At 38.4% G+C, this 27670-nt stretch overlaps 4 protein-coding genes across 5 annotated transcripts; 1 reads left to right on the plus strand and 3 right to left on the minus strand.

Annotated features, from left to right (window-relative positions):
- Positions 1 to 9309: 9309 nt before the first annotated feature.
- On the minus strand, positions 9310 to 12518 carry LOC125000565. Its single transcript, XM_047576081.1, has 5 exons — positions 12251 to 12518; positions 11738 to 12058; positions 10951 to 11065; positions 10409 to 10442; positions 9310 to 9898 (listed from the first exon to the last, which is right to left on the minus strand). The coding sequence occupies exons 1-5, from the start codon at positions 12309 to 12311 to the stop codon at positions 9689 to 9691; spliced, it is 741 nt and encodes a 246-aa protein (XP_047432037.1). The 5' UTR covers positions 12312 to 12518; the 3' UTR covers positions 9310 to 9688.
- A 3996-nt stretch (positions 12519 to 16514) lies between these two features.
- On the minus strand, positions 16515 to 18070 carry LOC125000575. Its single transcript, XM_047576104.1, has 5 exons — positions 17908 to 18070; positions 17429 to 17749; positions 17097 to 17217; positions 16822 to 16870; positions 16515 to 16753 (listed from the first exon to the last, which is right to left on the minus strand). Exons 1-5 carry the CDS (start codon positions 17963 to 17965, stop codon positions 16640 to 16642), a joined length of 663 nt encoding a protein of 220 aa, XP_047432060.1. The 5' UTR covers positions 17966 to 18070; the 3' UTR covers positions 16515 to 16639.
- A 1437-nt stretch (positions 18071 to 19507) lies between these two features.
- Positions 19508 to 23212, minus strand: LOC125000566. Of its 2 annotated transcripts, none has more exons than XM_047576083.1 (7): positions 22789 to 23212; positions 22644 to 22692; positions 22286 to 22398; positions 21876 to 22184; positions 21414 to 21528; positions 20898 to 20931; positions 19508 to 20248 (listed from the first exon to the last, which is right to left on the minus strand). In XM_047576083.1, the coding sequence occupies exons 3-7, from the start codon at positions 22347 to 22349 to the stop codon at positions 20039 to 20041; spliced, it is 732 nt and encodes a 243-aa protein (XP_047432039.1). In that variant the 5' UTR covers positions 22350 to 22398; positions 22644 to 22692; positions 22789 to 23212; the 3' UTR covers positions 19508 to 20038. The 2 variants fall into 2 exon arrangements, with proteins under 2 accessions (XP_047432039.1, XP_047432038.1); XM_047576082.1 differs by having other exon boundaries at positions 22286 to 22449.
- Positions 23213 to 25716: 2504 nt separating this feature from the next.
- gemin8 (gem (nuclear organelle) associated protein 8) lies at positions 25717 to 27316 on the plus strand. The gene is made up of 4 exons (XM_047576111.1): positions 25717 to 25805; positions 25995 to 26065; positions 26224 to 26554; positions 26627 to 27316. The coding sequence occupies exons 2-4, from the start codon at positions 26063 to 26065 to the stop codon at positions 26881 to 26883; spliced, it is 591 nt and encodes a 196-aa protein (XP_047432067.1). The 5' UTR covers positions 25717 to 25805; positions 25995 to 26062; the 3' UTR covers positions 26884 to 27316.
- The last annotated feature ends 354 nt before the right edge of the window (positions 27317 to 27670 follow it).

A 27670-nucleotide genomic window follows, 5' to 3' on the forward strand; every position in this document is an offset into this window, starting at 1 on the left:
AACAAGGGAATGTAATGACAGTGAATTATAAGGAATATTTTTATACTATTACCTACCCAAGGCAAGTTTTCCTGTTGACAAATCCCAGGATGATGCAAAGTACTATGATGAATACAGCCACTCCAACATAAACATAAGAGAGAGGAATATCTGTAGCTGTGGCTAGGACTTCATCTTCATCATCATCCTCTTAGAAATGTAGAACACGTTTTTAACATTAATGACCAACATTAAGATAGTTCTCAACACTACTACGAAACTAACGCATCATCATCTAAAGTTGAATTACCACCTTTTATACTGTTAATATTAAGTGTATTATCACAAACAGAGGTTTTATTGGTTTAGGTGTACCACAGTTTTTTAAAATAAAGCAACAGACATCCATGTTGATACTATTAAGCAACAGAAAATAACCAGTAATCTATAAAATAGGTGACTATTATAAATGAATCTCTTACCTTTCACAGTGATATTCAGATGAAGAGTGTCTGCTCCACCAACATATGTACACTCACAAGTGTGGTTCCCACTTTCCTTTGGTGTTAAATTAATCAAGTGACTGAGATGTGATAATGTGATAACATTCTCAGTTGTATTGGTGCATAGTGGAGTGAAATCTGGTTCTATACCAATGGTCTTCTCAAGATACTGATGTACCACTGCAATCAGACAATTAAAACAGAAATCAAATTTAATGAGTTGACATGTGCCATATCTGTAAAACCTAAAAACACTACAATAAGAAAACAGAAAATATTCAGATGATGTCTTTAAACCCAAGAAAGGACGACTAAGAACAAGATGATAAAATGTATAAATAAGTGAATAACTGAATAAAAAAAAGGTTATTTTGAAATACCTTCGCTGTCAGTGAGAAACATCAGCCTCAGAAGCAGAACAAACCACAGTTTACCTCCACCTATACTTGTAACAACATCTAACAACAAAGCAGCTCTTAGTGAGACGTTGGTGGGCAGTGTGTAGTAGTTTATAGATGAGGACACCCACACAAGACTTTCCACTTGACTTCTGCTACCAAAACCTCAGATTCGTGACCTTTACAGAAGTATGAGTTGATGTGTGCGTCTCAAACAATATTTTTAGACCAGTCAGTCTCCAACTAGCAGGAAGGACCACGTGCATTTCTGTGCAAAAATTTTGCACAAGTTCATAATTTACCCACACGACAAATTCAACAAATTCCAAGACATTACAACTTTAACTTTACAGACTGACACATTTAAGTAATTGTCACACAACTGCATTAATAGAAACAATAGAACAGAAATAATGTAGGTTTCGTACGGTGTCTCTGAAGAACCACGGCTCAACTCTCATTGCTAACAGACAAAACGCTTTAATGTTAATCAATGTAGAAATCTCTGACATTCTTGCCTTAAATAAGATATGGGTGTTTCCAAACACTAACACAGTCACAAATAAAACAAAAAGACGTCCATCGTCGCCCACTTACATCTCTGATCACAGTAGGTAAATAACGGTTGTTGTTTGAGCAGCAGTTCAGACTCTGATAGAAATGAAGAAGATTAAACTATCACAGATTTTCACACATTTTATTTTATACTTGCAATTGTTTTACAAGAGAGTTCCCTTCCTTTAAACATATCAAACTCACATAAAGGATTAAATACATGGAAAATAATGTTCTAAATCATTATCATTTATGTGTTAGACACATTATTAGTCCTCGTTTTTAAACTGTGTATTCTCGCAGTTGTGTAAAGTCCATTCTCCGTCTGAATGAAGACGTCGTACGGCTCGATGGCCTCTGCTTCCTGTAAAGTGACGCACAGTTAATACATTTTTTTTTTTTTAAAGTTCAGAAGGTGCAGAATATTACCGTGGGCAGTATCGTGTTTGGTTGACTGGTTATTGGTTCAGTTTGTCTTCTGTTGGTCATAGAAAAATAAATTGTCACGAATTGTGTACTCGCTCTGCATTGTGTTAGTTTGTGATTTAGATTTAGAAAAAGACCTCTCCAATAAAATCTCAAACAGTACGACAAACAATTTAATTAAATGAAATATAAGGAACAGTAATTTTTAAGTGTGACTAATAAAGTAACTTAATTAGGTTTTATTCATCTCTTACCCGTGGTGTCTTTTTGTGTAGACAAATCCCAGGATGATGCAAATTGCTACGACGAATACAGTGACTCCAACATAAACATAAGAGAGAGGAATATCTGTAGCTGTTTCCGGGACTTCATCTTCATCCTCTTAAATGTTGACACGTAAAATTAGATTAGAAATGTAAAACAGGTTTTTAACATTAATGACCAACATTAAGATAGTTCTCAACATTACTACAAAACTAACGCATCATCATCTAACGTTGAATTACTACCATTTATACTGTTAATATTTAATGCCAGTGGTTTAGGTGTAACACAGTTTTTTTTATTTAAGTTTTAAATGATGTGATTATTACAAAATAAATGAATCTCTTACCTTTCACAGTGATATTCAGATGAAGAGTGTCTGTTCCACCAAAATATGTACACTCACAGGTGTGGTTCCCACTTTCCTTTGGTGTTAAATTGATCAAGTGTAGAAACATGGTGTGATTTTCCTTCACTAATGTGAACCTGGAGTCACATTCATGTACAAAGTCTTGTCCATATTGATACAACAGACGACACTCTTCTCTCTGGTTCATCTCAGTTCTGATCTTACAAACTATTAATGTGATAACATTCTCAGTTTTATTGGTGCATAGTGGAGTGACATCTGGTTCTTTACCAATGGTCTTCTCAAGATACTGATGTACCACTGCAATCAGACAATTAAAACAGAAATCAAATTTAATGAGTTGACATGTGCTGTATCTGTAAAACCTAAAAACACTACAATAAATAAACAGAAAATATACAGAGGCTTTCTATCAACCCAAGAAAGGATGACTAAGAACAAGATTATGATAAACTAAAGTGGGAATAATTAGATAAAAAAGGTTCTTTTAAAATACCTTTGCTGTCAGTGAGAAACATCAGCCTCAGAAGCAGAACAAACCACAGTTTACCTCCACCCATACTTGTAATGACATCTAACAACAATGCAGCTCTCAGTGAGCCGCTGGTCGACAGTGTATAGTAGTTTATAGATGAGGACACACACAACAGTTTCCACTTGACTTCTGCTGCCAAAACCTCAGGTGGCTTTTGCAGAAGTATGAGCTGATGTGTGCGTCTCAAACAATATCTTTAGACCAGTCAGTCTCCAACTAGCACAAAGGACCACGTGCATTTCTGTGCAAAATTTTGCACAAGTTCATAATTTACCCACACGACAAATTCAACAAATTCCAAGACATTAGAAATTTTACTTTACAGACTGACACATTTAAGCGGTTTTCACAACAATTGCATTAATAGAAATAAGTTGGGTTTCGTGCAGTGTCTCTGACGTCAGCACACAATGCCAGAAGAACGACGACTGAACTCTCACTGCGCACAGACCACAGAATTAGAAGTTGCTGTTAACTGCTGTCTACTGCTGCTGCACAACAGAGCTCCGCAAGCCTACGTTTTTATCCAGTTTTAAAATGTTTTAAATCCTCCCAAGCATTATGCCCTTGGTTAATGTTTGCTTTGTATGAATGTAAATCAGGTTCAAAATTGGGGGGGTAAATCTAAGTTAATGGTTTTGATATTGTATTTTGCTGGAATTGATTATTTGAGTTGAGGTATTCCAGAAACTGGTTGCTCCTGATGCTGTCCTCCCGGACCAAGTGAGTAAACGGGACCAGTGTGTTGTTATGGATTATGTGTTTTAAGTGTGTTATGCCTTTTTGTGACCATGTGGGAAGGTGTAGTGTTTTTTTTATTACTGAGAAAGTCAGGATTGTTCCAGAGTGGTGTGAAGTTGAAAGTTGATGAGTTTGTGATTTTGTGGAATTTCCACCAGACTGTCAGAGTTGCTGAAATTGTTAACATTCTAAAACACTGATGTTGTTTGATCGTCTGACTGAGGAATGGGAGATTTGAGATAGTGATGTTATTGCAAGTTGCCTGTTCTATGTCTAACCAAGTGCTGTCTGACTGATGAAGGTTGATCCATTTTAGGATGTATTGTAGTTGGTTTGCCGGGTGGTAATTATAAAGGTTTGGTGCTGTAAGTCCGCCGTGTGTTTTTGGCTTCTGTAAAGTTGTGAGTTTGATTCTTGCCGTTTTATTTTTCCAGTAGAATTTTGTTATAATCGAGTCTAGGGATTTAAACCATGATGTACTGGGTAGAGACGGAATCATTGTGAATAGATAGGTTATTTTGGGAAGTATTGTCATTTTAATCAGTGCTATACGGCCCAATAATGAAAGTGGTAAGTTCATCCAGCGGAGGAGACTGTCTGATACAGATTTCAGTGATGATGTGTAATTTAGACTAAGCAACTTTTACAGCCTGGGGGAAATGTTGATACCCAGATACGTGATGTGATACGTGCTTAAAGGAATGGGAAGGGTCCGGGTTGCCATACCCCCGCTATTACTGTATAGTGGGAGAACTGAGGATTTTTGCCAGTTGGAGTATTCAGAGATGTTGGAAAATGATTCAATGGTTTTAATTGTCTCTTGAAGGGATGTGTGGGGGTTTTGTAGGAAAAGTAAGATATCATCTGCATAAAGGCTGATTTTGTGGTGTATGTTCTGTGATTGAATTACCTTGATGTTGGAATTTTGGCGTATGGCTGTGGCTAGGGGTTCAATGAATATTGTAAACAGGAAGGGAGAGAGTGGGCATCCTTGCCTAGTCCCCCTGTGAAGTGTGAAAGGTTGTGAAGTTAGTCCATTGGTGATAACAGTGGCTGAAGGTGCTGTATATAGAATTTTTATCCAGTTAATAAATGATTCCCCAAAGCCAAATTTATACATAGTTGATATGAGAAATGACCAGTTATCCCTGTCAAATGCCTTTTCTGCATCTAGTGTGGTAATGATGTACATGGTGCTTGGAGGAGTAGTCAATTATGTTGTAGAGTCTGCGTGTGTTGTTGGAGGAGTGTCTGCCTTTAATGAAACCGGTCTGGTCTGGATGGATTATGGATGGCATTACTTTTTCTAGTCTGTATGCAAGTACTTTGGTGCTAATTTTGATGTCGGCGTTTGAGAGAAATTGGACGGTAGCTTGAGGGTAGGGATGGGTCTTTGCCGGGTTTGAGAATCACTGAAATTATGTCTGTATTCATTGTTGGTGGCAATTTTGCGGTCGGTTTTATTTCGATAATAAGTCTTGTAAAGAGGGGGGGATGAGAATGGGCCAGAAGTGCTTATAGAACTCAGCAGGGAAGCCATCAGGTGATTTGTTGATAGGCATGAGTTCGAGAGCATGGAATAATTCTTCTTTAGTCAATGGAACTTCAAGTATGGCAGATTGATCAGGAGAAAGTTGTGGTATAGTGATAGCATTAAAAAAGGACTTGATCTGGTCTTGAGCAGGGTTTATTTCAGATGAATATAGTTTTGTATAAAAGTCTTTAAAGAATTTATTGATTTCCAGTGGTGCTTGTGTTGGCCTCCCTGCTGAGTCCTTGATGACGGGGATGGAAAAACAAAAAAACGAATATTGTTTTGAGGATGGGTGTTGTATACGTCAACCATCGCCAAGACCAATATCACTCATGAACTGTTTTATTGTGTCTGGATTGCCAGTTGCGTTTATTTGTGGTGTTACTTCTGTCTATTGATGGGTTAATGACTGTGTTGAAGTCTCCTTGAAAAAGGATGGGTTATCAGAATTTGGACCATAATTATTGTCAAATGTTAGTGGTTTGTTGTTGATTGTAATATTTATTATGATGAAACGTCCTTCCGGGTCAGTAATAGTGGAGTTGTGAATGAATGAGATTTGGTTATGTACCAATATAGCGACTCCTCTTTGCTTTGTATTGTAGTGGGCTGAGAATACTTGATTAAATTGCGGTGATAGCTTGTTATAGTCTGTTTTGGAGAGATGGGTTTCCTGTAATAAACATATGTCTGCTTTCAACTTTATTAATTGGTTGAATATTTTGTTTTTCTTTGCCTGAGAACCAATTCCAACTATTCCAATTAACAAACTTTAGTGAGGCAACATAGTAACATGCGTTATATATATTTTTTAAAACAGTTGTTAAAATTCATCTCTATGAGCATGTGAATGTGTGTGCGCGTGTGTAGAAACAAAAAGGAAAGAGAAAAAGACAGCAACGATAACAATAAACAACACATGAGGAGAAAAAAAAAGAAAAAGAAACCTGAAAATAAATGTGAGAAAAAGCATATGGTAGGTGCTGTACAGTGCGACTTGGGCGTAATATTTAATACAAGTGGTCCCTGGTTATTTTATTTATGTGCTACATTTAAGTGGAGGGAGAGAAAGAGAGGGAGAGGCGTTGATGGAACTGCAGAGTCTGATGAAAAGTTTTATGGTTGTGTGATGGTGGGTGAGATTTAGAAAAGCCAGGAAGTTATGTCCTTATCTTTGAATAGCTGACCATCAATGTAAAGTTTGTCCGTTGTTATGACTGCTCGCTTACCTTCTTTCATCAACTGCTTGCGGATGGGGAATAGCTGCTTGCGTCTGTGGTTGATTTCTGTTGGATATTGGTTGTTGAGTCCGTACTCTGTTCCTTGGAGTTGTCTGCCTTGTCGTTGGACCAGTTCTTTTTGTTTGAAGTGCTCAAATTTTGCGATGATGGGCCGGGGTCGGATGGTGTTGGGAGTGTTTTTGTCCCAGATGGTGAACGCGGTGAAAGGTGATGTTGATGGTGTCCGTGGGAACATTTTTGAAGCCAGCGTTTGTTTTTTTTAATCCTGAGCTACTCTAGAAACAATCAACCATTCATAGTGAAAGACACACTGATGAAAACTATTTCCTGATAATACATCACCCTAGATACAAACAAGTACTTTGAGTAGGAGGTATTAAAAAAATTCAACTGAAATGACTTTTCCTCGGGATAAGTCCAGCAGTAAGATATATTTTTTCCATCAATGTTTAGAAGCTCAGATTAAGTACAGTAAGGAAGATGATTCTAACTTCATTCATTCACATCTACTCTTCTGCAGTCTCTTCTCCTCATCCCCACCACCAGTGTTTAGTCCAGGGGTGTTCCTAAGCTAAGCACAGCCTTACTCTCTTACTAAAATATAACAATGTCAGGATTGGGTACTAATGATCATTTAGTTCACAAATTAAATCAGTTGTGCAGACAATATAATCCAACTTCTGTGTGTTTGCGTGTATTCGCCGAAGACAGCAGGAAAAAACCTCACGTGAACAGAAAATCAAACAAATATGGACACGCGAGATAAGCAATATTTCCTTAGTAAAGCAGGAAATCAACAGCAAGAAAACCCAAAGCCATGAAACCTTCACTGCTTTGTTTGGTGAAATTCAAGACAAGCAGCTCAGAAACTATTATAGGTGAATGGATGAATAAAGTGATACATTTACGGAATTGAAGAGATAATTAGTAATATGTGAATTTAAATAATAGTTAATAATAATATCAAGAATCTACTTTGTTTTAACAATTTCTTTTTTTATTTTGTTATACAACACAGTATGTTTGTCAGTAAGAGAGAAGAAATGAAACATATGTAAAACTTTAAGCCCCGTCTCACTCGGTGTATTCCACTTCCTGAAACAGAACACATGATCCAGACTAAGTATTCTGACATTAAAAGTACTGGTAAAAGTTACAGTAGTAACAACATATTACCGTGTACAGTGCTGTGGTCATGTGTTCCATTTCTTCTCTGTTGGGTGATTGAAACACAAAAAATAATCATTAGAAATTGTCTATTTGTGTAACTTTGCTGAATATATGCAGACCTCTCCTTAAATATCATAATAAAAAATAAAAAAATGTAATGACAGTGAATTATAAGTAATATTTTAATACTGTTTCCTACCCGAGGCAAGTTTTCCTGTTTATAAATCCCAGGATGATTCCAATCACAATGACGAATGCAGTCGCTCCAATAACGACATAAGAGAGAGGTATCTCAGGAGAACTGATGGACTCTTCATGTCCATAACGTTAAAAGGAAAATCAGTAGCACACACATTCATTAACTTTGATGATTTACTTTCAGTGTTTTTTTCCATACAATACACACTAACACATGAACGTGTGAAACTAGTTTTATAGAATAAATGAATCTCTTACCTTTCACAGTGATGTTCAGATGGAGAAATTCTGTTCCACCACGATATGCACACTCACATTTGTAGCTTCCACTATCGGCTAATTTTAAATCAGTCAGGTGGAGAAATACGGTATGTTTCATTATCATCAGCGAGAACCTGGAGTCACATTCATGTCGAAAGTCTTGTCCATGTTCATACAACAGATGACACTCTTCTCCCTGGTTCATCTCAGTTCTGATCTTACAAACTACAAATGTGATGAAGCTCTCGGTTTTATTGGTGCATAGTGGAGTGACATCTGGTTCTTTACCAATGGTCTTCTCAATATACTTCTCTACCCCTGCAACCAGACAATTAAAACAGAAATCAAATTTCTGTTACAATAAGAAAACAGAAAATATTCAGATGCTCTTGTTAAACCCAAGAAAGGACGACTAAGAACAAGATGATAAACTAAGTATGAATAATACGAAATACCTTTGCTGTCAGTGAGAAACAGCCTCAGAAGCAGAACAAACCACAGTTTACCTCCACACATACTTGTAATGACATCTAACAACAATGCAGCTCTCAGTGAGACGTTGGTGGGCAGTGTGTCGTAGTTTATAGATGAGGACACACATAACAGTTTCCACTTGACTTCTGCTGCCAAAACCTCATGTGGGTTTTGCAGATGTATGAGCTGATGTGTGTGTCTCAAACAATATTTTTAGACCAGTCAGTCTCCAACTAGCATGAAGGACCACGTGCATTTCTGTGCAAAACTTTGCACAAGTTCATAACTTACCTAATAAATTCCAAGACATTAGAAATGTAACTTTACAGACTGACACATTAAGTAATTGTCACACCACTGCTTTAACAGAAACAACAGAATAGAAATAAGTTGGGTTTCGTACGTAGGCTCTGACATCAGCACACATGTCAGAAGAACCACGGCGGAACTCTCCCTGCTAAGAGACCACAGTAACTTCCGTCATGGCCAAAGGCCAAATTAGAAGTTGCTGTGAACTTTAAAACCATGCTTCAAAGTCAATCAATGTAGAAATCTTTGACAGTCTTGGCTTACATAAGATATAGACGTAAATTTCCAAATACTAACACAGTCACAAATAAAACAAAAACAAACTCATTTTGCGCAGTTTCATTTCTTTAATGCACATAAATTTGTAAAATTATGCATTATAAGTTTAAGCAATGTAAGCAGTAGGCTAATTATCACGTTATAGCCAACGGCTGTGTATAACAGTAACTGGATCTTTAGTCTTCTTTCTGTGCAGTGTCATCGTAAGTACACATTAGTAATAATGATAAAGAGTTTTAACACTTTCTTTATATGATTTATTTATGCCTCACCATTCAGATAAACCACAACTATTTATGACACACACACACACACGTTGGACATTTTAGTTAACACCCACTCAGTTTGAGTGTCTTTCCTTCTCTTAACAATCTCAGTCTGCAACCAACATTAGCAATAAAGTTATTTTCAACACTATCACCACAACCGGACACATGCCTTGACACTTGGGTTAAATGTTTTCATAGATTTCACACGTATGGTCAGTCTCTGTTTCAGCTTTTCTGCTTAGTTCTTGCTCCAAATTGGCAGTGGCTTTGTGGCTGTAGGCTGAATGTGGCATCTTGTCATATGCTTTGTGTTGATGGCACTCGAGGATACGGTACAGATCACCTTCTGGTTGCCTCAGGCTTGTGTATTGGTCGTCTGGGTTGTCTTCATTCTAAAGAGATGACCAAAGTTTGCGAAATAATATTAATCGCGAATATAAAAGATAACCAGTAAATTGGTTATAAGTTATATTAAGCTTAGTAAATAAATTCACAGTCTGGCCCCCAAAGAATGACCTAAAGAATGAATTAAAGATAATGCCATAGAATAAAATGTTAGCATTAAATTAGACTGAAAATGGGAAGAACCATCTAGAAATCTGACTCATACCGACACTAAAACTTTCAGCCCCGACCTGAAGGGACAGTTGCTTGTTCTTGATGAAAAGTAGCTCCTCTGCAAACAGTTTCTCATAGGGTTCAAATGCATATGCATCAGTGGGACAGACAATTTGGTTTCTCAGAAATAGCCACTTCCTTGTCATTTTAACACCTTAGACCATAAGACCACAAGCTAAATATGAACAAATGTAAAGTATGTAAAACTGCACATAATAAAGTGATTTCATACTGAGTTCTAAAGTTTAGAACAGGATACTGTACACTGAGGGGGTTTCACTTACAGATAATCCATATGGACTCGACCTTGTATGACTTCTGAAAACAAGAGGGAACATTGGAGGTGTATCTGTTCATACCAGTGAAATAACAACTTAGATGCAGCAATTTGTGAAATGATACTTAAAGTGTGCCTGTGTTGGTCATTGGTTTCTTTTCTAAATCACTTCCAGGATTTTAACAATCTTAAAAATAACACCAGTCCATCCATCCACTCTGAACTGTTTTATGCTTTTCAACAAGACTCCCATTACTGTGAGAAATTTGTTGAATATCCTAAATTACAGCATTTTTCTCCATATACTGTTAACACCAGCTGCCTCCTCTTTAAGGTCTATGATCCAATGACATCTAGTGCTGAAACTGGGAACTGCAACCAATTGAATGCCAACATTTTAGAGCCAGTCTTTGTTTTTTTTACATCCCGAGCTACACTAGAAACAATCAACCATTCATAGTTACACTGATAAAAACAACTATTTCCTGAAAATACATTGCCCTAGATAAACACAAGTACTTTGAGTAGGAGGTATTAAAAAAAATTCACCTGGAATGAATTTTCCTCAGGATAAGTCCAAGGACAACTCCAGTCACGATGATAAGTGCTGTAGAAGTGGCGATAAAAATGAATCTTGTCATGAAAGAACCGCTGGTCTCTTTATCTGTTAAAACAAAATAATACAAAAGTCACATAATAGAGAATAAAGACAGGAATGATAGTGTCATGAAACTTTTTTTTTTCAAAAAATATTTAGAAACTCCTATTAAGTTCAGTAAGGAAGACAATCCTAACTTCTACTCTTCTGCATTCTCTGTGTGTGTGTGTGTGTGTGTGCGCGCGCGCACAAAAGACAGCAGCAGAAGAAAAAAAAAACCCACAGGAACAGGAAATTATTTGAACATGGACGCATCAGATAAGCAATACCTTCACTGTCTTGTTTGGCGAAACGTGTAACTTTGCTGAATATATACAGAGACCACTCCTTAAATAATAAAAAAGCACAAGAAGGTAATAGCAATAAATTGAGGAATATTTATATACTATGTCCTACCCAAGGCAAATCTTTCTGTAGATAAATCCCAGGATAATCAATAACAATGACAAATACATTCGCTCCAATAACAACATAAGAGAGAGGTATCTCAGAAGAGCAGACGGACTCTTCATATTCTTTACATTAAAAGGAAAATCAGTATCACAAACATTCATCTTTTTGATGATTTATTTTCAACATTTTTTCCTGCAACACCATGTATGATGTTACCACACTGAAAAACAACCAGACTAACACATGAACATGTGAAACCAATTTTATAGAATAACTGACTCTTACCTTTCACAGTGATATTCAGATGAAGAAACTGTGTTCCACCAACATATGAACACTCACAGGTGTGGTTCCCACTTTCCTTTGGTGTTAAATTGATCAGGTGTAGAAACACGGTGTGATTTTCCTTCACTAGTGTGAATCTGGAGTCACATTCATGTACAAAGTCTTGTCCATGATCATAGAACAGACAACACGTTTTTCCCCGGCTCATCTCAGTTCTGATCTTACAAATTATGAATGTGATAAAGCTCCCAGTTTTATTGGTGCATAGTGGAGTGACATCTAGTTCTTTACCAATGGTCTTCACAAGATACTGATGTACCCCTGCAATCAGACAATTAAAACAGAAATCAAATTTAATGAGTTGACATGTGCTGTATCTGTAAAACCTAAAAACACTACAATAAGCAAATAGAAAATATACAGATGCTCTTGTTAAACCCAAGAAAAGAAGATTAAGAACAAGATTATGATAAACTAAAGTATGAATTATTGAATAAAAAGGTTTTGAAATACCTTCGCTGTCAGTGAGAAACAGCCTCAGAAGCAAAACAAACCACAGTTTACCTCCACACATACTTGTAATGACATCTAAACAATGCAGCTCTTAGTGAGTCGTTGGTCGACAGTGTGTTGTAGTTTATAGACGAGGACGCACACACACAAAGCTTTCCACTTGACTTCTGTTGCCATAACCTCAGATTCGTGGCTTTTGCAGAAGTATGAGCTGATGCGTGTGTCTCAAAAAATGATTTTTAGACCAGTCAGTCTCCAAAGAGCATGAAGAACCATGTGCATTTCTGTGCAGAATTTTGCACAAGCTCATAATTTATCCACACGACACAACTGCTTTAACAGAAACAACAGAATAGCAATAAGTTGGGTTTTGTGCAGTTGCTCTGATGTCAGCACACAATGCCAGAACAACCACGACTGAACTCTCACTGTGAACAGACCACAGTAACTTCCGTCACGGCCAAAGGCCAAATTAGAAGTTGCTGTGACCTTTAAAACAACACTTAAGTTAATCAGTGTAGAAATCTTTGACATTCTTGGCTTAGCTAAGATATGGACATTTCCAAACATAACTTTAAGCAATGTAAGCAGTAAGCTAGGGGTCTTCAACCTTTTTTAGGCTATTGCAACTGCCATAAATTTAAACACACCTGACATAAACATGCATACATACATGGGATTTCACCTGTGAACCCCCTAGGGGTCACAGACCACCTGTTGAAGACCTATGCAGTAAGAGAATCCTCAGTTTATAGACGATGGCTGTGTATAACAGTAACTGGATCCTAAGTCTAAGCATCAGGGCCGAGATTCATAGCATCCTTCCAGCTGCCAAAGATGCAAGTACTGTGGCATTAGAAACCTCTGTAGGACCCAGTCAATACTTAAATTCTTTCTTCCTAATTGATCTTCCTGAGCTCACTTAAAGCATCTAAACCATCAACTTGTCTGCTAGACCCTATCCCACAAAATTGCTCAAGGAGGTTTTTGCGTTAATTAATACCTTCACATTAAATCAGATAAACTTATTATTAACAGGATATGTGCCCCATTATTTTGAAACTGCTGTAATTAAAACTTAACTTAAAAAAACAGATGTTTTAGACAACTATAGGCCATCTTCCAACATTTCTTTCATTTCCAAAGTTTTAGAAAGGGTTGTTGCCAATCACTTGTAAGATATTTAAACAGGAATGGTTTATTAGAAGAATTTCAGTCAGGTTTTACAGTTCATTATAGCACAGAAACTGCTCTGGTTAACGTTACCAACGATCTCCTCAGGGCTTCAGAGGATGGACTGGTCTCTATACTCATCCTACTAGATCTTAGTGCTGCATTTGACACTATTGATCACGGTATTTTACTGCAGAGACTAGAAAGTGTGATCAAGATTACAGGAACTGCACTAGACTGGTTTGAATCATATCTGTCAGACAGATTCAGTTTGTCTATGTAAACAATAATTCTTCTATATATACACCAAAGTAAGCTATGGAGTTCATCAGGGGTCTGTGCTAGGACCAGTATTATTCACATTATACATGCTTCCCTCAGGAAATATTATTAGAAAGCACAGCATTAACTTCCATTGCTACGCAGATGATACTCAGCTATATTTATTCATGTAACCAGATGAAACTAATCAGCTGGTTGAACTACAAGCATATCTTAAAGACATTTTACTTCTAAACTCTGACAAAACAGAAGTCATTGTATTTGGCCCTAAACATGTCAGAGATCATCATCTAATCACCTGGTTTCGTTGGATGGCAGTACCATGGCCTCCAGTACTACTGTGAAAAACTTTGGTGTTATATTTGACCAGGATATGTCCTTTAATTCTCACAAAGCAGGTGACCAGGACTGCTTTCTTTCACCTGCGTAATATCGTCAAGATAAGGAACATCCTTTCTCAAAGTGATGCGGAAAAAACTAGTTCATGCATTTGTGTCTTCCAGGCTGGATTATTGTAACTCATTACTGTCTGGCTGTCCAAATGGCTCTTTAACAAGCCTCCAATTAACACTTTCTTTATATCATTTATTTATGTGAAACCACACTTGGGTTAAATGTTTTCATAGATTTCTCACTTATGGTCCGTCTCTGTTTCACCTCTTCTGCTCAGTTCTTGCTCCAAATTGGCAATGGCTTTGTAGCTGTAGGCTGAATGTAGCATCTTGTCATGTGTTTCAGGATGATGGCATTCAAGGATATGGTAGAGGTCACCTTCTGGTTGCCTGACACTTGTGTATTAGTTGTCTTCATTCTAAAACAAATAACTAAAAGTTTATAATCAAATGTTAGCATTAATTTCGACTGAAACTGGGAAGGACAATCTAAAAATCTGACTCATACTGACACTAAAGCTTTCAGCCCTGGCCTGAAGGAAAAGTTGCTTGTTCTTGATGAAAGGTACCTCCTCTGCAAACAGATTCTCATATGTTTAAATACATATGCAGGGATGGGACACAAGCTAAATATCTATAAGCAAATATACAGTATGTAAAACTGCACATAATGAAGTGAATTCATACCAAGTTGTAAAGTTCAGAACAGAATACTGTACACTGATGGGGGTTTCACTTACAGATAATCCATATGGACTTGACCTTGTATGATTTCTGAAAACAAGAGTTGCATTTTAGTGAAATAACACAGGATAAACTACTTAGAGAAGCTACTGCTGATGCAGCAATTTGTAAAATGATACTTAAAGTGTGCCTGTTTTGGCCACCAGTTTCTTTTCTAAATAACTTCCAGGAATTTAACAACATTAAAAATAACAGCTCGCATTGATTGCCGGGCCATCCATCCATCCATCAACACAGAGTCGTTTATGTTTTGCAACAAGAATCTCATTACTGTGAGAAAACGGTTGAATATCTTAAATTACAGCGTTTTTATCAATATACTGTCAACAACAGCTGCCTCCATTTTAAGAGTTAGGCCTCTGATGTGTTGACATCTAGTGGTGAGACTCGAAACTGCAACCAAGGAACATGAAGTCAAACGAATGTGGACGAATGAGATAAGTGATATTTTGGAAAATCAAATTTCACACATTTTTTGATGATTTACTTTCACCTTTTTCCCTAAAATACAGTGCAAGTGGCATACTGATGTTGAGGTTACCACACTGGAAAATAACCAGACTAACACATTAACATGTGAAAACTATTTTATAGAATAGATGAATCTCTTACCTTTCATAGATGTAGGTCCCACTTTATTTTGGTGTTAAACTGATCAAGTGAAGAAACATGGTTTGATTTTCCTTCACTTGGATTCACATTCCTGTACAAAAGCTACCAATTAGCAATCGAAGAAGACACCAGCTAAAAGCCTAGCCAACGGCAATAGGCAGTATGTGGCCCATCACTCGGGTTTTCAAGTGGGCACCTCCCTTACCAGATATTTTGTTAAATTAGTCCCACGACACCTCTAGAAGGCTTATCAGTGAATTCCAGCATCTTCTATGCAGCTACCATGCAACTGTGTGACTTTCAACCGAGAGATTGGCTTAGCCCTACTACCAAGCACTAATACTACTTCGCTAGCCTTACCTTTAGCATGCACCCCAGTTAGAATGTTTCCTCCTTGATGATCTCTTTAAACCCAAGAAAGGGCGACTAAGAACAAGATGATAAAAATATGAATTGAATAAAAATTGTTCTTTTGAAATACCTTCGCTGTCAGTGAGAAACATTAGCCCCAGAAGCAGAACAAACCAGTTTACATCCACACATACTTGTAATGACATCTAAACAATGCAGCTCTCAGTGAGACATCGGTGGACAGTGTTTAGTAGTTTATGGGTGCACACACACACACACACACACACACACACAACTTTGCACTCTACTTGTGCTGTGAAAACCTCAGATTCACAACTTCTGCAGAAGTACAAGTTGATGTGCGTGTCTCAAACAAGCAATAGTTGGACTAGTCAGTCTCCAACCAACTAATAATTTACAGACAAGACATTAGAAATTCAACTTTACAGACCGACACATCTAAGTAGTTTCACAACAACTTCGTAAACAGAATAAAATAGGAATAAGTTGAGTTTCGTACTGTGGCTCTGACGTCAGCACACAATGCCAGAAGAACCACGGCTGAACTGTCACTGCTGACAGACCACAATAACTTCCGTCACGGCCAAAGGCCAAATTAGAAGTTGCTGTGAACTTTAAAACTGTGAACAGTAGGTAAATAACGGTTGTTGTTTGCGGAACAGTTCAAATGCTGATAGAACTGAAAAAGATTTATCACAGAGTTTCACACATTTTATTTTATACTTGCATTAGTTTTACAATAGAGTTCACTTCTTTTAAAAATAAACTCACACAAAGGATTAAATACATGAAAAATAATGTTCTAAATCATCATTTATGTGTTAGACACATTTTTAGTCCTCGTTTTTAAACTGTGTATTCTTGCAGTTGCATAAAGGCCTTTCTCCGTCTGCATGAAGATGCTGTACGGCTCGATGGCCTCCTCTTCCTGCAAAATAACAGTTATAAAGACAAGCAGAATCAAGAGTGTGACGTTCAGAAGGTGCAGCATATTACCGTGGGCAGTATCGTGTTTGGTTGACTGGTTATTGGTTCAGTTTGTCTTCTGTTGGACATAGAAAAATAAATTGTTACCAATTGTGTACTTGCTCACCCTTGTGTTAGTTTGTGATTTAGATTTAGAAAAAAAAAAAAAAAAAAAAAAAAAAAAAAAAAACTCCCAAAATCTCTTACAGTACAACAAACAATTTGATTAAATGAAATATAAGGAACAGAAATTTTTTTAAGTGTGACTAATAAAGTAACTTAATTAGATTTTATTCATCTCTTACCTGTGGCGCCTTTTTGTGTAGACAAATCCCAGGATGATGCAAATTACTATGATGAATATAGTGACTCCAACATAAACATAAGAGAGAGGAATATGTGTAGCCGTCGCCTGGACTTCATCTTCTTAAATGTTGACACGTAAAATTAGATTAGAAACACTGAATTACAACTTCTGTTAATATTAAGTGTATTATCACGAGCAAAGGTTGTAGTGGTTTAGGTGTACCACTTTTTTTTATTTATTTTATTTATAAATAAAACATACATATCCATGTTGACACTATTAAACAACAGAATATAACCAGCCAGACAATTATGTACACGAATCTCTTACCTTTCACATGGATATTCAGATGAAGAGTGTGTGTTCCACTAAGATATGTACACTCACAGGTGTGGTTCCCACTTTCCTTTGGTGTTAAATTGATCAAGTGTAGAAACATGGTGTGATTTTCCTTCACTAGTGTGAATCTGGAGTCACATTCATGTACAAAGTCTTGTCCGTATTGATACAACAGACGACACTCTTCTCCCTGGTTCATCTCAGTTCTGATCTTACAAATTATAAATATGATAACATTCTCAGTTGTATTGGTGCATAGTGGAGTGACATCTGGTTCTTTACCAATGGTCTTCTCAAGATACTGATGTACCACTGCAATCAGACAATTAAAACAGAAATCTGCTCAGCATGAAACAGACTTGAGTGTTAGATAAGTTAGCGTGTTATGAATGTATGAAATAGAACCAACAGAAAACACTGAAAACTAGGGAAAGAAATATTAACGGCTTATATAAAAGTAGTTACAATACCTTCACTCTCAGTGCAAGAAGTCAGAAGTACAGCAAACCACACTTTCCATGTAACCATAGTGGACAAGACTGCTGGCAGTTCAAGATTTACTGTACATTATATGCAAGAAGAGTGCGCTTTACGTCACATGCTAAAACCACAGGCTCTCAGCTTTTGCAGAGATGTGAGCTGGTGTGAACACGTCAAAAAGGAAGTGGAAGATGTTTCGGTTTGTGCCTTTATGTTACCAAAAAAAGAAAAAAAAAAAAAAAAGATTCTGCCAAGGAGCCACATTTATAGGCTACTTGAATTTTTTGTTAAAGTTCAATTTCAGAAAAAAACAAACAAAAAAAAAAAACGCGTCAAACAGCAGGTTGTTGCACAACAACAAAGAATCCAGGCAGGGGAACAAAGACACCAGCTACAGACACAGATGAACTGTCAACAGAAAGAAATGAGGAAGAGACTACTCAAACTGGATTTAGGGGTGTTGGGTTAAATTCAAGACGACAAGCAGTTCAAGTGGCAAACTATTACATGTGAATGGGCAAATGAAGTAATAAATTTGTGGAACTGAAGAGATTAGCAATATTGTCATGGGATGGTGGTGGAGACGAGGCCAGGGTTCAAAATAAATACATTTATTCAACGAAAGTAAAGGCACTCCTAGTTGGTGCCCTCAGGGCTGGACAAGTGCCCGAAAATGGTCTCAGGCCTGAGCCAAAGTTTGAGGTACAACATTTATTCATAGTAATAAGAACTCACTCACCTCCTTTCTATGGCCTCAAAGTAGATATAGTCCGCTGGGCCAATTCTGTGGTCGCATCATTCTGTCATGGGATGGTGGTCGAGATGATGAGGCCGAGGTTCAAAATAAACTAATGAATAAATTAAAGTTAATGAACAAAACTAAAGCTGATGCCAGCGACAGGAAAAATCAAAAAATCAAAGAAAAACACAAGATCACAGAAACAAGGCAGAGGGACAAAAAAAACACAGTGAAAGGTTCACAGGGACAAAACTCACGGCGGAAAATGAGGACAATCACAAGGAGACAGAAACTGAAGACTAAAACAACATGACAGAGAACAAGGGGGAAAGGCAGGGCTATATGGCAGGGGTGACAAGACAGGGGTGAAACTAATGAGGGCAATCACACCAGGAGAAACCAATGAGCAATCAAGGGAAAACATGAGGAGGTACAACAGACAGGAAACCAAGAAACTTGACGAAATAAAATAGGAAACTCAAAACACATTCACAAATAAAAAACAAGGACACGGAACCATGGTCGCCAGCAGGTCGACCTTCTCGTTGGGAGGCGTCAGTGCTAACCACTAAGCCACTGTGCCACCCCCTCATACCATATATGTAAAACTTTAAGCCCCGTCTCACTCAGTGTGTCCCACTTCCTGAAACAGAACACATGATCCAAAGTAACGATTCTGACATTAAAAGCACTGGTAAAAGTTACAGTAGTAACAACGTATTACTGTGTACAGTGCTGTGGTCATGTGTTCCATTTCTTATCTGTTGGGTGATTGAAGCACAAAAGCAAATAATTAGAAATTGTCCATTTGTGTGGCTTAGCTGAATAGAACAGACCTCACCTAAACAAAATAAGAAAAAAGCAAGGGAAGGTAATTACAATAAATTCAGTTCTGTGTCAAAATGTAGAAATCTTTGACATTCTTGGCTTGGTTAAGATAATCATGTTTCCACACACTAACACAGTCACAAATAAAACAAAAAGATGTTCATTTTGCACAGTTTCATTTGTTTAATATAAATTTTACAATTGTGTGTTACATCTTTAAGCAATTAGTAAGCTAATTATCACTTTATAGCCGATGGCTGTGAATAACAGTAACTGGATCTTAAGTCTTGTTTCTGCGTAGTGTCATCGTAAGTGCACATTACTAATAATGATAAGAGTTTTAACACTTTCTTTATATTATGTATTTATATCTCACCATTCAGATAAACCACAACTATTTATGAAACACACACGGACATTTTAGTTAACACCCTGTCTGCTCAGTTTGAGTGTCTTTCCTTCTCTTGTAAACAATCTCAGTCTGCAACCAGCATCAGCAACAAAGTTATTTTTAACACTCTCACAACAACTGGACACATGTCTTGACACTTGGGTTAAATGTTTTCATAGATTTCACACATATGGTCAGTCTCTGTTTCAGCTTTTCTGCTTAGTTCTTGCTCCAAATTGGCAGTGGCTTTGTGGCTGTAGGCTGAATGTGGCATCTTGTCATGTGCTTTGTGTTGATGGCACTCGAGGATATGGTACAGATCACCTTGTGGTTGCCTGAGGCTTGTGTATTGGTCGTCTGGGTTGTCTTCATTCTAAAGAGATGACCAAAGTTTGCGAAATAATATTAATCAGGAATATAAAAGATAACCAGTAAATTGGTTATAAGTTATATTAAGCTTAGTAAATAAATTCACAGTCTGGCCCCCAAAGAATTAATTAAAGAATGAATTAAAGATCATGCCATAGAATAAAATGTTAGCATTAAATTAGACTGAAAATGGGAAGAACCCTCTAGAAATCTTATTCATACTGACACTAAAACTTTCAGCCCCGACCTGAAGGAACAGTTGCTTGTTCTTGATGAAAGGTAGCTCCTCTGCAAACAGTTTCTCATATGATTCAAATGCATATGCATCAGTGGGACACACAATTTGGTTTCTCAGAAATAGCTACTTCCTTGTCATTTTAATACCTTATACCATGTGTGAAATGGTTGTCATGGTATTCTTAGTTGGACTGAGCCCATTTTTCTGTGACTTTAGTTACTTGGTAGCAGATTTCTTAAATGATCTGGAATACATGCCTTTACTGCTGTAGTTTATTATGTTGCTTGGGACGAGACCACAAGCTTAATATCTATAAGCAAATGTCTAGTATGTAAAACTGCAAATAATAAAGTGACTTCATATCGAGTTGTCACGGGTAAAACAGAATACTGTACACTGAGGGGGTTTCACTTACAGATAATCCATTTGGACTCGACCTTGCATGACTTCTGAAAAAAAGAGGGGATATTGGAGGTGTATTTGTTCATATCAGTGAAATAACACAGGATAAACTACTTAGAGTAGCTACAGCTGATGCAGCAATTTGTAAAATGATACTTAAAGTGTGCCTGTGTTGGTCATTGGTTTCTTTTCTAAATCACTTCCAGAATTTTAACAACCTTAAAAATAACACTTGATTGCTTAAAATGCTGGTCCATCCATCCATTCATCCACTAACTCATTAACGCAGAGTCATTTTATGCTTTGCAACAGGACTCTCATTGCTGTGAGAAAATTGAATATTCTAAATTGCAGCATTTTTCTCAAAACACCAGCTGCCTCCATTTCAAGGCCTGTGATGCCATGACATCTAGTGGTGAGATTGTGAACTGAATGCCGACGCTTCAAGTGTAAAACAACTATTTCCTGGAAATACAAGGCCCTAGAAACACACAAGTACTTTGAGTAGGAGGTATTTAAAAAAAATCACCGGCAATGACTTTTCCACAGGATAAGTCCAAGAACAACTCCAGTCACAATGATAAGTGCTGTAAAAGTGGTGATAAAAATGAGTCTTGTCATGAAAGACGCGCTGGCCTCTTCATCTGTTAAAACAAAATAATACAAAAGTCACATAATAGAGAAATAAAGACATGAATGATAGTGTCATGAAATATTTTCCACATCAATATTTAGAAGCTCAGATTAAGTTCAGTAAGGAACACGATCCTAACTTCATTCGTTCACATCTACTCTCTGGCACTCTCTTCTCCTCATCCCCACCACCAGAGTTAAGTCCAGGAGGGTTCCTACACTGAGCACGGCCTTACTCTCGTCAGGATTGGATACTAATGATCATTTAGTTCACCTTCAAACTATTCTCCCTCTGGCTCAGGAGACGAATACAAACAAGTACAAAACGAAAGCTGTGAAAACGCCAACAAACACGTACCTTCCACAGTGATATCGATATGCATGGTATCTGTTCCACGAGCATGGGAACACTCGCAGGTGTAAACTCCACTGTCCTGCGGCGTTAAATCTCTCAGGCGGAGAAACACGGTCTGATTATTTGTCGTAAGCGTGAACCGGGAGTCACAGCCGTGTTCGAAGTCATGTCCATGTTGATACAAGACACTGCAGCTCTCCCCTCTGCTCTTGGTTTTGATCTTACATACTATCAGGACGATGGTTTGCAGTGTAGCATTGGAGCACACAGCAGTGACATCCGGTGCCCCCCCAAGAGTTTTCACTACAGTCTCTGCAATTAGATATGATAAGATGCCAGTTTAACAGTTTAAAGGCTAAACCAAGACAGTACTAAGACATGTGTTTATAAAATGTAAATATACTATACAGTACCTTCAGTGTCAAAGCACCAACACAAGGGGAGAAGTAGAAGAAACCATTGTTTCCCGTGATTCATAATGGCAGAAAAGTCCAAATAACAGCAGCGCTCCACAAACCGGTCAATTCTACTGAAAGGAGGAAGGTAAGTGTTGACGCAGTCATGTGGCTACCTCGAACTGCAAGTGGAAAAAACGTGTACGAGTGAGGTGGCCTGAACAGGATGTATAAGGCACGACCACTAATAACTTCCCATCAACACTAAGTGTCTAAAACCTTTCTCGGTGAAAAGTGACAGTTTCAGTTCAAGCATCCTTCTTTTTTCCGATACATGTACAAGCAAAATATATTTAGATTAAAGAGGGTAGCTTACCTTCCATATTGAGTCTCAAACAAAGCTGCATGTCGAATCGAAATATTACCTGTAGGTATAGTTAACAAAAATTGTGGAAGTCCATTATAAGCGATGCATTTATACACACAAAGACAAACTAGAACACAAACACAAATACGCTTACTTTCTCAGCTTGTTGCATTTGAAATTACACTTTCTTTTCTCGGATAGTTGCTACTTGAACCTCACAGAGGACTAAGCTGCGGTGTGCCTCGGCAGGCTTTACATCAGACAGGATGTCACACTTGAGCCCGAAACTTTAGATGTGCTTTTCTTTTTCTAGGTATGTCCACAACTAATATTTTCAAGACTTCTCTCTCTTCTCTCTGTCTTCTCTCTTCTTTAAAACTCAGGAATAAATTTCTCTGATATCTATATCACGTTATTATCAGTGGCAAATAGTTTCCTGGGAGAACTCCCGGAACTGGGCCAGGTCCTGATTGCTACTAGGTGCTACTAGGCCCCACTTCAAGGAGGAAGTGGTCCTCGTTGTGTCTGCTCTCGGACTAAAGCTTAGTTCCTCAGCTGCAATCAGTCAAAGTGGGCGGAGGTACCTGAATAAAGCAACACAAATGAAAAATAAAAGAGAAACATGTGGGCTCACACAATGACTCATATAGATCCAGGTTTAAGGGATGTAGAACTAAAAACAACTATACGGTTTCCTGGTATTGTAATATGTGTAGTACCTCTTACTGAAGGAGATCGCCCTTGAATACATTCAAGTCATGAAGTAAAGAGGAAATGGAACGGTGTTTATCATAGTTTTACATCTCAGAACAGCTGCCATCTCTATATATAAAGATTATGTGGGTTACACTTGTCTGACCAGAAAAATCATTACGCACACCGAGTTGTGGTGGTGATGTGTGCGTTTTCGGATGCAATCTGTTGCATCTCTGATTTTCATCTTTGGTCCGAACTCTGTGGTTTTTACGTAGCTCACCGCTTGTGAGCATGCTTGCTTGAAGTGGTGTCTGGGACAGTGTCAAACAACTAGTTTCGCTTCTTCATCAAAGCTAGAGGAAGGAGACGGTACGTGTTAAACTCACTAAATTCTACGACCATGATAACATCTTCACCAAAAATCACTGCTGTCAGAGCAATATTCACAAAAGAAATGAACTGCGTGTTTAATAATATCCGTGTTGTTCAGGAGAAAGTGTTGGACTTGGTGTGTTTTGAAAAGACACATCTGTCTTTTTGCATTTCCTCCGAAACCCCAGAAACCCTTGAAGCCTGGAGCCAAACATGACCCAGATACACAGTAAAACATGTCTCCCAGCACTCGAATAATAATTTTCATTAATTCCCTGACATATGGAAGCGTCCTCACTCATATGTTGTGCTATTTTGCATTTTGGAAATCCGTGGTCGATTCCAAACAAGCGACTGGAATAAATCCACGCAACAATTAAATACAGTGTGCCATGAATACATGTATATTAAACCATGTCATATGAAACTAAAAAAGGAGTCAAGCAGAAATGTATTGACCTGTTAAAAAATTAAGCATTAAGCTAATTATCTTATAGATAATTACACGTAGTGTTAAATAAGCTCTAGTTAAGTGCTACAGAAATAACAGTTAAGCAGACAGATATGACCACTGATGTCAGTTAGAAAATCATGCTAGCTAAAACTAATATAATAATAAGGTGCTAATGCTAGCTACCTGAAAACTATCTGGTCTGTTTTGTTTCATTTCTACTTACATTTTGGTCATCATGAAAAAAAAAAAACTTAATAAAAATAAAAAGTCGCCACCTGGATTTAGCTAAGTAAATAGGTAGGAGATTCCTGCTGAGTAATTACTGTGGAAAGACACATACCGTGGTCGTGGAAAATATGTTTGAGAAGGGTCAAATCATTGGCAAGCATAAAGCAGAGAAAACATCTAAGGAGATTGAAGCAGAAACCATGTGGCCGAGAAAAAAAAATCCTGATTGATTCAACGTTTGGTGAAATCAAATGGAAGAAAACATCAGTAGAACTCAGGGCTGTGTTCAATAGTGAAAGCAAGAGCATTTCCTTATGTACAATACAAAGGGAACTCAAGGGATTGGGACTGAACAGCTGTGCAGCCTTAAGAAAACCACTAATCGGTGAGGCTAACCAGAAAAAAATGACTTATATTTGCTAGGGAGCATAAAGATCAGACTCTGGAGTAATGGTCATGCAATGTATTTTAATAATAACACCTGGATGTAAATTACCTGTTGCAGTTAGGTGGCCATCTATCCACAAACAGAAGCTTCATGGCAAAAACAAAACAAAAACTATGTAAAACAGTCTTTTTTTGTTTGCCTCTTTTCTGCCATTGCCTCTTAAACTCCAAGCTCTAATTGATTAGATGAAGAGTAAAACGTCAAGAGTAGCTGAGCTCAGGTGATTGGCGTTACCTGGTATTCCAGAAAATACGACAGTTCATTTCAGTTCTTATCTAAGCTAGCTACCTATACCTCTCTATAAGTCTACGTTTTATAAACTACCATAGTGGGAAACGTTTTAACGTCTTGGCTATTAAAACAAACTTAGAAAACAAAACGCAAAAGCTTACACCTGCGGCGAGTTAAATGCACCATTCATCGACAACAGCAGGTGACCCTAAGTGTTGATCAGAAATTAGGTAGATTTCAAAATAAAACCACTGTTGGAAAGAGTGAAATTGAAAAAATAAATAAATAGATTAAAAAAATAAGAATAAAAAATGTGTGACGGTAATGAAATTGTGTGTGTAAATATAAATTCTGTGTGTAAACATACACAAACAATTTTGTTATCGCCATATGATAACAAAATAATAGAAATGGTCATATATAAACGGTGTAATGGAATATGAATGGAAAGTTTCCAATAAAATAAAACATATTTTATTTATTGCTTTATTCAAATAAATACACTTTTTTTTCTGGGACATGAGTGCACAGGTTCATGCTGTGATTTTTTTTTTGTAGACAAAGTTGGAAATAAGAAAATATATAAATGAACATTCATGCATTTCCGCGCAGTATCCACTGGGTGGCACCAAGTAGCCGGCAGCTTTTTTTTCTTCTTCTTCTTTTCCTGTGGCGCAAAGGCTGCTGGGAAACCCTCTTGGAGGAAGCATCATGAGGCACCAAACAAGTTGACAACAGAGAGGTAAATGTCCAATAACGGGACATATTAAAATATTAAACCGTTTCCGGTGCACATTAACGGCGCGACAGGCCGCTCCGTGTTCACTTTGTAGTTCAAAGGCGTCCATCTTTGCTTTGCAGATGTCAGCGTGTGTCTTATTTACTTTGTCTTCGCTGCCTGTTAACGCTAGTTCACGTGCTTAAATTGCAGGCTTGCGGACGACATAACGTTTCTAAAGTTAACGAGAGGCTCCAGCGGTGATTAGGTCACCTCCAGTCATGGTAAGCAGACGTGATTATGTCGTATCCATAGCAACACAGGAGAGGAGCTGGTCCTCGTTTGGGGACACCTGGTGCCCAGATGTTACGACACAGGAAGTGACAAATTCACAGCTCGTGTTACCTTTAAACTCACCTGTTCTGACTCTTCACACTGGCAGGAGGACGTAAGCGCAGTCATGTCCTGGTTTTCCAGTCCCGTGTACGGCCGCTACTGGCAGCACTACCAGCAGGCCATGGCCTGGCACCAGAAGCACAGGCGCGCCTACCGGAAGGCCCTGGAGGCCGCCCGCGGCCCGGGCCCCCGCCCCCGCCCCCACCAGGAGCAGCGTCCCGGCGGCCGCCGGCGCTACGCCGACTGGCACTGCGCGGAGGACGGAGACGGGGAGAGCAGCTCGGACGGCGAGATCGAGTGCGACGTCTCCAACATGGAGATCAGCGAGGAGCTCCGGCAGTACTTCGCTCACACCGAGAGGCACAGGGAGGAGCGGAGTAAGTGCTGACAGTGGATTCCTGTGTTGTGGTGACCGTTCTGAAGTCTAAAAAGCGCTGCTGCCCTTGCAGAGAAGCAGCAGGAGATGGAGGCCGAGCAGGAGAGCCACGTGCCGGCCGACCAGGACCTGCACAGCGTCTCCTGGCGAGGCAGCGCGGGCCCCCCCTCGGAGAGACCCGGCGAGAGGCGCGCGGCCGAGATGAAGAAGCTGTACGGCGGCGACGCGGCCAAGATCCTGGCCATGGAGGCGGCGATGCAGCTCAATTTCGACAGGAACTGTGACCTCAAGCAGCCCAAGTACTGGCCTGTCATCCCGCTGAAGCTGTAGCGGCTGCGGGCCTGGCGCTTACGTGTTCCAGGTGTTGTTTTTTGTTTTGTTTTTTTGCGCAGATATCTAGGAACGCGGTCAGCAGCGAGACAGAGAAGCAGTCAGAGGTTTCAGAAGGAGCGTGCTGCAGGTGATGCAAATGTATTCAAACAACACGTGCCCGTGTATCCGTCCTAATCCGTTTCCCCCTCCGGCTCGGGTGATGTTTCATGCTGCAGCGGCTCCTCTTATGCCTGTCGACTTAGTTTAGCCACGGAAACGCATCCCCAGCCCGCTCCTCTGTTCAGAGTCCCTCCTGCGCGGCCGCTCCAAAACAGAGCCTCTTCGATTCCGCTTTGGGATTTCGTTTAGTCTCTTTTATCTTGTGTTTTGCACGGCATTCGTGCGTGTTTTAATATAAATTCTGTTTGTAATAAAGTGTTCTGTGTCTGGATATGTGATTTCTTTCATTCAACTGCATCCAGCCTTCACATTTTATTATCTCAATCACTGCTTATTTGACTATGAAGTGTTTCTTAATTCAGATAAAGTGAAGCTTCTGAAAAAGAGATTTGTATTTATTCTATTCTTTGCTTTTTTTAAATCTTTTTTTTAAAGCTGAGCTTAAAACACCTCTTAAAATAAAATAGTCTGCAAAGAAGATGACTAAAACTATGATTATATTTAATGGTAAGGTAATTGCATATCTATTTTTCACTTTATCAGTTTTATTTTACTTGAAATTCTTTTTAATGCTGACCACTGTCCACTATATAGAACAAAAACAAAGCATTTCTGTTTCTGATTC

The sequence above is a fragment of the Mugil cephalus genome, chromosome 23, assembly GCF_022458985.1.
Source record: "Mugil cephalus isolate CIBA_MC_2020 chromosome 23, CIBA_Mcephalus_1.1, whole genome shotgun sequence".
NCBI lineage: Eukaryota > Metazoa > Chordata > Actinopteri > Mugiliformes > Mugilidae > Mugil > Mugil cephalus.

Excerpts from the sequence above, each read along its gene's own strand:
- LOC125000575 (XM_047576104.1), bottom strand. The coding sequence starts at position 17,965 with ATGGTTACATGGAAAGTGTGGTTTGCTGTACTTCTGACTTCTTGCACT. Across the intron at positions 17,218-17,428 it reads TCTGAATATCCATGTGAAAG|AAGATGAAGTCCAGGCGACG; the intron begins GTAAGAGATTCG and ends TCAACATTTAAG. Across the intron at positions 16,754-16,821 it reads CAAACACGATACTGCCCACG|GAAGAGGAGGCCATCGAGCC; the intron begins GTAATATGCTGC and ends GTTATTTTGCAG.
- gemin8 (XM_047576111.1), top strand. Across the intron at positions 26,555-26,626 it reads GAGGCACAGGGAGGAGCGGA|AGAAGCAGCAGGAGATGGAG; the intron begins GTAAGTGCTGAC and ends CTGCCCTTGCAG.
- LOC125000565 (XM_047576081.1), bottom strand. The coding sequence starts at position 12,311 with ATGTGTGGAGGTAAACTGTGGTTTGTTTTGCTTCTGAGGCTGTTTCTC. Across the intron at positions 12,059-12,250 it reads GTTTCTCACTGACAGCGAAG|GGGTACATCAGTATCTTGTG; the intron begins GTATTTCAAAAC and ends GTCTGATTGCAG. Across the intron at positions 9,899-10,408 it reads CGAGTCCATATGGATTATCT|AATGAAGACAACCCAGACGA; the intron begins GTAAGTGAAACC and ends TCATCTCTTTAG.
- LOC125000566 (XM_047576083.1), bottom strand. The coding sequence starts at position 22,349 with ATGAATCACGGGAAACAATGGTTTCTTCTACTTCTCCCCTTGTGTTGG. Across the intron at positions 21,529-21,875 it reads TATCGATATCACTGTGGAAG|ATGAAGAGGCCAGCGCGTCT; the intron begins GTACGTGTTTGT and ends TTGTTTTAACAG. Across the intron at positions 20,932-21,413 it reads CTGTGGAAAAGTCATTGCCG|AAGTCATGCAAGGTCGAGTC; the intron begins GTGATTTTTTTT and ends TCTTTTTTTCAG.